At 41.8% G+C, this 9730-nt stretch overlaps 1 protein-coding gene across 1 annotated transcript; it reads right to left on the reverse strand.

Annotated features, from left to right (window-relative positions):
* Positions 1 to 3564: 3564 nt before the first annotated feature.
* On the reverse strand, positions 3565 to 9453 carry ING5 (inhibitor of growth family, member 5). Its single transcript, XM_009710533.1, has 7 exons — positions 9363 to 9453; positions 8470 to 8636; positions 6914 to 7025; positions 5828 to 5921; positions 4765 to 4900; positions 4542 to 4603; positions 3565 to 3607 (listed from the first exon to the last, which is right to left on the reverse strand). Exons 1-7 carry the CDS (start codon positions 9388 to 9390, stop codon positions 3565 to 3567), a joined length of 642 nt encoding a protein of 213 aa, XP_009708835.1. The 5' UTR covers positions 9391 to 9453.
* Between the last annotated feature and the right edge of the window lie 277 nt (positions 9454 to 9730).

Raw genomic sequence — 9730 nt, forward strand, 5'->3', positions numbered from 1 at the left:
TCCTGGTGCCCGCCCGCCCCGGCCTGTCCGTGAAGGACTCATGTGCACGCAACCTCCTGGCCGCCACGGCCCCACGCAGGGCGCACCCACGCCCACAGCACACCCAGCCCACAGCTGGAGCATGGGGCACTCGCCCCCACGGTACAGGGCCCCCCCATCGCTGACACAAGCCCTCCTGTGCTGCCGCAACACGTTCTCATACCTCTTTGTTCCCAAAAATACTTTATTTATAACAATATATCCATTATCTATAACGTGATCCAAAAATACAGATATACATTTTTACTTTACATTCCTTTTTCTTTTAATAAAAAGATTTATATTCTCTTCCATTTACAAAGGGAACATAGATCCAATTCCTTTAAAAAATAGAACAATTGGGTTAAAGTCATTTCACCTCCAGTTTGGATGAGCTGCAATAAAGCTGAACCCCGCAGGGTATTTGGGAGTTTCGACAACCTTTAATGGAACATTCCTTTATGTATCACAGTCTTGTTCACCCTTCTCCATGATATTTAACACTGTACATTCAAAAGTCAGGAGAAAGATTTAAATCCTTTCACAAGCAAAAAAATGAAGGCTACTGGTATTTCTGTCTATAAGATTTTTAAAATCTAGAGTTTTAAAAATCTCTAAAGCCAGGTGTAAGCGGCCAAGAGATGACCCGGAGCCCATCTGAGCCCCCGTGCTGGTACATTCCGAGTGGGACAGTTTATTGCTGGTAACGGATGTCAGATGTACTGACACATTACAGACGTTACGTCGTAAAGAAGAGGAGCATGTTGTACCTCGCGTTATTCACGATTCCTAGCGTGGAACTGTCTTTCCTTTTCAGGGCTGAGCTTATTTTTCTTTTTGCTTTGCTGGTTAAAATGGAAAATATGTCTGCTCTTCCCAGCCCCAGAAAGCACTTGTTAACATTTAATGAGTTTTGCTGTCCTACCTGACCATCTTTTCGGAGCTGAGGGTGGTCAGCTTCGCACTTACTCATCCATAGCTGCGCACTTCCATAAGGGCACGTTTCCAGCAAGACCTCCAGAGAGGTGCAGTGGAATTTTGAGACTGTTTCAAATCAAATGTTTATTCTATGGTGACACCACTACTAATAACGCCTTAGGGGAAAAAAATTTAAAAAAAAAAAAAAAGTTGTATACAATACCGTTGGATGGAAGGGGAAAATAAAACCCAAAACGGCATCAACGCTAGTCTTCAGGATGCGGTAACGCTCCTACATTAATCCAGTGTAGCAGGTCGATGAGGTACAGGTCTCACTCACTGGTTACTGAATTACAGGCTGGCTCATGAGGTATCACGATTAAATTTGCTATTTGCTCTCAAAAAAAGACACAGAAAGAAGGGGGGGCAGGGGAAGAGAGAGCTGACTGTATTTCTAAGTTCAGGTTTGTGTGACGGTGCTTTTCCTCCTCCTTCCCTCCAGCAATCTGCTTTTAATTTGTCTACCTGCTTCCCGGGTGCTATTACAATGGCAACAATGACAAATGCACATCATCTCGTAAACATAACTACAGAAACTTCATATACAACATGCGGAGTGATGCAATGTAGCAATATCACATTTTAAGTGACAGGATGCTGGAGACAGGCTGTTGTTTTGGTTTTTTTTTCATAGCAGATGCAATAAATCAAAATGTTCACAGAAAAGCTGTCCCAGTATCAAGAGGTCTCTTCCATGTCAGTCTTGACATACCTGCAGCATCTATAAGGCCCAACAGAGCAAAGCAGGGAAAGAAAAATTGGCAAAAGCTGTGTTCTACTTCCTTTCATTGCAAAACCCAAGTAAGAGGGTCAGTGTAACATGGAAAAAAAAAAAACCACCAAACCTTTTTTCTTTTGGAAACAGGTGCCAAAAATCTGACTGGGAGTGGTTTTTTTTTCTTCTGTACTGTTTATTCAGATGGTTTTTACAGCAGAAGACAAGCTTATCTGGAAGTTTTTTAATGCCTTTCCAGCAGTCTATACCAAGAGCTCTCCTGCACAATGGTATGTAAAGCAGTACACAGCCCTGCACAGAGCTCCCATCAGGGATCACAGCCAGCAAAGTTCATGAACCCTGGTGCCTACTGCTGCAGGGGATTTTGGTTTGGGGCTTTCCCCCCCCCCTCCCCTGCACCAGCAGAACGACCTTTCCCCACATCTTTTATTGTAGGCCGGGAAGCCCCATAATGCAGGAGACATATAGGAAGACAAGTTGTCTCTGCTCTTCCCTCAACTTCTGCATCCACTATAACTCAAAGAAAAAAAAACAACAAACCAACAGAGACTTTTGTTTTCCTACTCCTGATTTCCTTCTCTTCCTTCCGATGCAGCAACTGATACTGTGATGACAGCAAGGATTCACATTCATAATCTAAAAGGCAGCTTAAAGAAGTCAAGAACATGCAAATGTGCCTCCGCTAAAAAAAAAAAAAAAGCCAAGAAAAAAAACCTGCTGAATGGCCTTCTTCAATAGCAGTGCTTCATAGTAAATGCTATTCAAAACCCCTCACCAACCTACCACACGGCTGCCTTTCAGCTTTGCCACACCATCCTGGGAACGTCCTGACTGAGCCTTCCCCTAAAGCTTGTTTCCCTGTTTCACCCAGGTGCAACACAGGCAAACACGAGTAACAAAAAAATCAGGCCTTCATCTTATTTTATGACTACATCCTACTTTCTATCTCTATAAGAATACTGTAGGTTTCATCTTCACAGTAATGTACTCTAAGGATCTCCAGAGAAATGGAAACAACCAGGAAAGGGAACACCCTCTCTCAGTGTTACTGTCACTAAGAAACACTGCAGGACAACTCCTTTGCTATTCAAAGGTTTTCTCCCCAAAAGACAAACCTTATCTAGAAGGAGGCAAAAAGTCAGATGGTTTGCTTCTGTTAAGGTTTATGTGAATGGGGGCAAGATCAAGTCACATAAAGGCAGTGTAAAGGTAGACAGAAGAAATTCCCTCAAAGAGAAGGTTTGATGTTACCTCTCTCCCATCCCTGCCCTGTCAAAATGAAGCATGGTACTTGGCTTTGAGGAAATGGACACTGGAAACAGTTAACCAGCTTTCCTGCACTACAAAACTGCACAACAAATGGACTTTACTCCTACTTCTTTCATGAAGGCTACATCGGAGAAAAATCTCTTCTCCTGTGCCACACCAAGCTCCAAGCCTAAAGTATTTCGATGACAGTGATGCACCATGCCGAAGATACAGGTATTTAATTCTCCTGCAATGCCTTACGTGGTTTCCCAGACTCCTATAAACTAGCAGAGACTACAGCAACTGGCTGCCCTAGCACTTCATAGTAACACCAATTTCAGGGCTGTGCAAGTGTAACATAAATAAAATGCCTGTGGCAAAGGGACTTGGGATTCCCTCCCAAAGTCATTTTCTTATGAAAGAATAGGAATTACAACTGGCCACTGGACAATTAAATATCATACCAGAAAAAGGAAGAGGGTAGGTTTTTTTTTTAAAAAAAAATAAAATCAAAGATAATATTGCAACATGAATGAATGAATATATTAAATTCTTCTTGCCTCAGAGGATGTATTCCCCTCTCCTTACTTCTTTTTCTTTTTTTCCTGAACACAACGAGGACAAAACCTACGGGGAAAAAGAGGCAGTAATTAGTTCCTGAAGTTGACAACACATAGCCCAAGAACTCTTTTTATTATTTGGGAATGAGTAGATGGGAGGGTGGATAAAAAGCAGCCAGTTTCATTAACTGCAACAATCTTCATGACATGCAGGCAGCCTGGGCAAACAGGACAAGAACTGTACCAACCCGGTGGGCAGAAGTGACAGATAGCACTAGAAGGCTTCCAGGGCTCATCAGCCCCTCACAGCTGTGAATCACCTTATTTCATTCACCTAGAAGTTACTCCAAGTAACTTTGCCAAGTTTGTCACACAAGCTTCCTCTACAGGCAAAAGAAAAAAAGATATATTCCTCCAATTCATTCCTTTCTTTCCCTCCAATGATTGCAGTTCATCATCACTTGAGCCTGTTTCTGACAGGCATCTTCTTAATTAGACGAGAGCAGTCCATTAAATAGAAACTGAGCACAGAATAAGCCTGTGATTCTTTCCAAGATGAGCACATATATATAAACAAAACCTAGAGTAGTCTTCAAACTTTGCTTCCAGAAGCAAAAAAAAAAAAAAATACATGTCTTTTCTCAATTTTAACCACGGCCACAACTACACGACAATACAGCAAACCTGAGACGTAACACGTACACATTTACACAAGCCTCAGACGAAAAGCTGCTCTGTTTATCATGCGGTTTTGCATATGCCTTGTTTTGCTCCCACCAGAATCCAAGACTCCTCTGGGAGTAGACTTTAGGAAGAAGGTTCCCCTTGTACCTTCTACCTTCACACAAACACAATCCTAAACCACAGAGGATACAAATCCTCTGATGTCAAGAGCAAAGCTCCTTTGTCGGGAAAGGTCACAATGGAATTTTAATTCTTATTCTTGTTGAGGTAAATTGTAGGCTGATAAAAATCAAAAAGCTGTATGTTGTCATACTTACCATTTCCCTTTTGGTTTGGTGGTGAGGTCCACGCAGGCAAAGTGGAACCATTCAATTGGGCACTGCAAAACAGAAAGGAAAAACCCAGAGAGCAGACGCTTAGTGTTTCAGCAATGTTACTTTCATTTTGTGTGATTTAACTGAAAAAGTACCTCCCTCCCCTCGGATTTCACGGTGTTGTGACGTAGCGAACATCTGAAAATAAATCATCTCAAGCGCTTACGTCTGGGTTGTCACAGCCAATCATTTCTCCATAGGACACCTGGTGACACAAGCAGTAGGTAGGTTCATTGGGGTCCACTGGCATGTCCAGGACATCTGAGGGATGCACCGACAGGATGGTATCAGCAAACTCCGATCTGTGGACAAGGACAGATTGAGGACAAAACACTTTTCACTTGAAGGCAAGACCATGTTTCCAAGATCTAAATCCCACTTGGGAAAATTAGTTTTTAACAGTATCTTCCCTAAAACACACTGACCCTACTTTAGAGTTTAGATTACATTATCACTTATTATCCAGTAATTAAAATCCTAATGTAGGTTTGATCAAACACAAAACATGGGCTTGACTATAAAGGATCACTTCTGCTTGTGGACAGAAGAATCTGATTTTTCCTCCTCAATCTGTTATAAGAAACATTCTTTTCTCATTGTCAGGTATGAGTGAAGCCTCTTGCTCTGACAGGAATGTATTAAATTGCCACGTCAGTAATGGTCAATGGAAGCTATTTTTTGTTTTCTGTCCCTTCATTTAGCCAACTGAAAATATTAGAATTAACAGAGCCCCTTTAATATGAATCACATCAAACAGAGACGACATGCTTTCTTCCTTGCTTCACAAAACCAAATTAGATTATTAAAGACTATCTAGAACACAATTCTTTGAAAACAACCCCCAGAATTCTCCAAGATTTCTAGAACAACAATACACCACCAGTTTTTGTCCTGATGGGCGTTTCTTTTTACAATCAAGGCCACAAGCAACTGTTAAAAATAGCCGCATGACAGAAGTCAAAGCTATTTTCTCCCAGCTTGCCAACAGCAACAGAGATGTTGATCTTGTCCTTCCAGTCAGAGGGCATTCCAAGCATGCTGAGTTTCCACATGCCAATCAAGGAGTTAATTAACAAAGCTGACTTGTCCTAAGCAGGATACTAATGAAATGGAGTAACACCAGAACACTCTTAACACCATATGAGTCATAAATAGGGTAACATGAGCTTGCAGAAACTTCATGAAGTGTCAAACCAAAGTCACCAGAGCTGTGACTGGGTATGTCTTACCCTCCTTTGAGTTTCTTTTTCTTTGGTGTATCTTCTTCAGAAGTTCGCCTGCCTCGACCGCGAGAGCCTTTTTTGTCTTTCTGACTCCGTCCCTCTATAAAGGAAAAAAAACCATCATTTCAACTGATTCGAATACCAGAAACATCCCCAGCTGTTTTTCTTTTGATGCATTTATTGTTTTGGAATCCTTTTTTCATATGTAATTGAATATGAATGCTGATTCTGAAATACATTTCTATGCCACAAATATGCCCAGTTGGCAAGCAGTACGACAGAGCTCCAAACTCTTGCGTTCACAGTTTTGCCAATTAAATCACTGCAGTACAATGTTAGCCCATTTCATTGCACAAGATATAAACAGCACCATATTTGATCACACATGCTATAATGTTTGGGTTTGTTTTTTAAATCTCAGTATATTTTTAAACTCTCAGCCAGTTAATTGGTTACTCGATAACTAACGTCATTTTTATCTCCACATCCCTGATCTTACCCCTTATAGTTCAAAAACATAAAGCTGTGCTGTTGAGCTGCTAACCGTGCCCAAATTTCACTGTAATCACATGAGATTTCCAGTATATGTTACAGAAACTGGTACCTTCCTTTAACTCCTAATTTTTCCCTGCTGTTCTCAGCTTGATTAGTATTCAAATTCTGCTAAAAGGAGGAAAACAAGAAATCTCCTCTCCTTAAAAAGAGCTTAGAACTTACTGAGTAACAGATGAAGCCTGAAACTAAGATCGTTACCCTCACTAGCTGTAAGAACATCGGTTCAGTTTTGTCACAGTTAGTTCCCCCTTGGCCAGTACCCTCGTTACAACCAGTAACCGCGGGCTACCTCAGGATGATCTGGCAAGCAGAGACAGCAAGTTAGATCCCAGCACGACATTTTTTTTCATCTGTTTATTGCCCATCAAAACATTGTCAATATTTGAAGAGCACTAAAAATAATTAGAGAAGTACACTATGGTGTACTTGTTTTCTTTCTCCAGAAATAACAGCCTATTTTATATCTTATATCTTTATCTTTCTGGTCAAATACGCTCAGTGCTGGAAAAGGCTGTCAACCATATAAAATTTACGCACTTTTCAGGCTTCGAGATCCAGGGCTTTCAAAGTCACTGCCTTCCAGTTTATCTTTCAGATCTGCTTCAAACCGAGCCAAGTCTGCATCCAGCCGGCGGATATGCTTATCCACCTGCACAGAAGAGGAAACCACAAACTGAATTTTAAAAAGAAAAAAAAAATCCTGAAACGAAAACAGGAAGGTCTAATAACTTGGCTGTTATTGGCATGAACAGGAGTATACTACTCCAGAGCAAGGCATGAAAGGGGTACCAAACTAGAAAAAGGGAAATGGTACACACAAAGGGAATTAAGGCGGAGGGAAAAAGAAAACAGGCAAAAGCAAGAGAACCCAATTCCTCTACAGACAAAGAGAAAGGAAGGAAAGGGGAGGAGGTGGCATAGAGCAGAGTCAAGGCAACTCAGAATAACGGTTTGCAGAACAAAACAAGATGATGAGAAATACTAAAAATAATTGTTTTCTCCCTGCAATTTTCAAAATACATTATTCAACTATTGTCCATGAAATGTGTTGAGTAGATCAGTCTGTTTTTTCTGGTATTCCACTGGCACACTATTTGAAAAAGTTTAGTAATAAATACAGGTTTCTGCTGAATATCTCCAATATCAAGCCAATCGATATTAAGTAAGTACCTTGTACTACCCTGGTTGCAATAATGTGGCTTACAGAACAGAGATGTAGCAAAGATACTTGAAGCCACCACCCCCAAACTGTGTTGCTGCAATACCTAGTTATCTAGGACACTCTTCAATTCCTGTGAAATGATTTCCTTTTCTGCAGTATTTGATGGCAATAAAACGTGCTGCAGACGTAGCAGAACCCAAAGCATCTCTAGAAGCTGGACAAAACACACAAAGTACAGTCAAAAGGATTCCTCTCACTCAACTTTTATCTAGGGGACAAAATACATAGAGATAAGAACTGTTCAAGAGATAGCTAAACGGACACAGGAATAGGGGCAGAGGAAGAAAAAAGTGGAAACCTGCATCTTAAGAAACAAGCTTTTCCCACCAGGCCCATCGAGGAAAGCTTGGTGTCCAATATACAACCAGAATCATGGAGCTGATGGGTCTGCTTTCTTCTGTCACTTGGAAACCATGGTAATTGAGCAGACTTCCTTCCATTCCTCCACAATATATTATTGAAGTTGACTTAAAAAATGTTGCTTACAACTAAGACCAGCCGTAAATAAATTACTGGGTGCCAGGGGAGCTGCTAGGGAGGAGGCAGTGGGGCAAATTTGCTGATATTATTACACAGCAGATGGGTACCACCAGTAAAGTGATCTCCGAGTGGGATATACTCATTTAACTTTTCACCAGAAGAGAAGCCTACCTGACACAAAACCTAGTAACGCAAGAGGAGGCTTTTTGGGGACAGCAACAGGAAGAAAAATAAGCTTGAGGACTAATAACTTGCTTCAGTAAGATATTTAAGCAAAAGCTTAAATACATCAGGGAAAACAGACGCTGCAGAAGTGTCTTCCACATCCACCAGCAGCCCCACTCCAGACTACGACCATTTTTAAAAGAGTCTCACTGGTTGTGATCCTCACCATCTCATACGTCTGCATGGCCAGCTGGACTTTATCATCGCTGTACTCTTTACATTTGCTGTAGGCACTCTGGATTTTCTTCAGGTGTTCCACTCGCTCCTCGGGTAACATGTTCTTCACTGATTCAATGTATTCTGCTGCAAGACTGTCAATTTCTGCTTTCTTATCTGAAAAGCAAAGTATATACACGTGAGAAAGCTGTCTGCCAAAGCAAGTATTTTTTTCTTCTACCTCTTTATGGTATTTAGAGGACCCCTCCTGACAGTTTTTGGACGTCCCCTGATTCCTTAATGTATTTACCTTTTTTTTTTTTTTAAAAAATTAAGTTAAAGGTATTCACTCTTCAACACTTGCAGTGCAATTCTGATTTCTCAAGTGTTTTACAGTTAATTCAGCAGAGGGGCTCAAGGTAAGATCAGAAACTGAACCCATGGGGTCACAAACTTCAGCCTCTCTTCCCACGCGCAGAACATTCTATTTGCTGCACAGCCTTTTACTGTTCTAATGGCTCAAATTGGAAATCATTAACGTGCAACTAGATACCACCACAAACCTCAAAAAAGAAGAAAAAAAAAATTGGTCTTGCAAGACACACAGCAATCTACAACTCAGTAGATGTGGAAATACGTGCAAGTAAGGCCATCCAAGTGGTCATCAGGTACAGCGCTCACACAGCTACAAATTAACATGAAACTGCTGGGAAAAAAAAATCTAGTCCTGTGAGCTGTAGCCCTCACAGAAAAGAAACAAACACTGCACAGCACTCGGGTCAGGAAAAGGAAAACTGACAGAGGGGAGTCACATCCCCTAAAGCTGAGTGTTCACAGGGCTCTTCCCATCCTTCAGGTCGGGGCTCTCTATCAGACTTTGCTTATCGAAATACCTGAACACACCTTCTGTTCTCTGATCCAACTCTCGCATCAGCTGGAAGTTCCTTTGCAGCTCGCAAGGCAGGTTTTCAATACCTGGAACGTAAAGGCCAAGAAATACTACAGCCCGTTCTCCTCACGACAGCGATCCCTCCTTTGACATGGAACACCGACCCACCGAGGCAGAGCTAGAGGCACGCGTACCCACGCGGAGGGATGCCGGAGCAGTGCGTGGGCCCTGGGCTGGACTAGAAGCGCCCCGAGGACGAAGCCTGCCCAACAGAAGGCCCGCAGTTGAACGCACGTTTAGTTTTACGTACCGGGATCTGCCCATTTACATCAAGAGAGCTTATGTACACGCACACAGGCCTTCGTGGGACTGACGCTTATCC

Source organism: Cariama cristata, unplaced genomic scaffold, assembly GCF_000690535.1.
Source record: "Cariama cristata isolate BGI_N322 unplaced genomic scaffold, ASM69053v1 scaffold38061, whole genome shotgun sequence".
Taxonomy (NCBI): Eukaryota; Metazoa; Chordata; class Aves; order Cariamiformes; family Cariamidae; genus Cariama; species Cariama cristata.

What these genes read in the sequence shown, in the direction of transcription:
- ING5 (XM_009710533.1), bottom strand. Translation starts at nt 9,390, where the DNA reads ATGCGAGAGTTGGATCAGAGAACAGAAG. An exon ending in CCATGCAGACGTATGAGATG is followed by an intron (nt 7,026 to 8,469) that starts GTGAGGATCACA and finishes TCTTCTGTGCAG; the next exon opens with GTGGATAAGCATATCCGCCG. An exon ending in ACCAAACCAAAAGGGAAATG is followed by an intron (nt 3,608 to 4,541) that starts GTAAGTATGACA and finishes TTTTCCCCGTAG; the next exon opens with GTTTTGTCCTCGTTGTGTTC.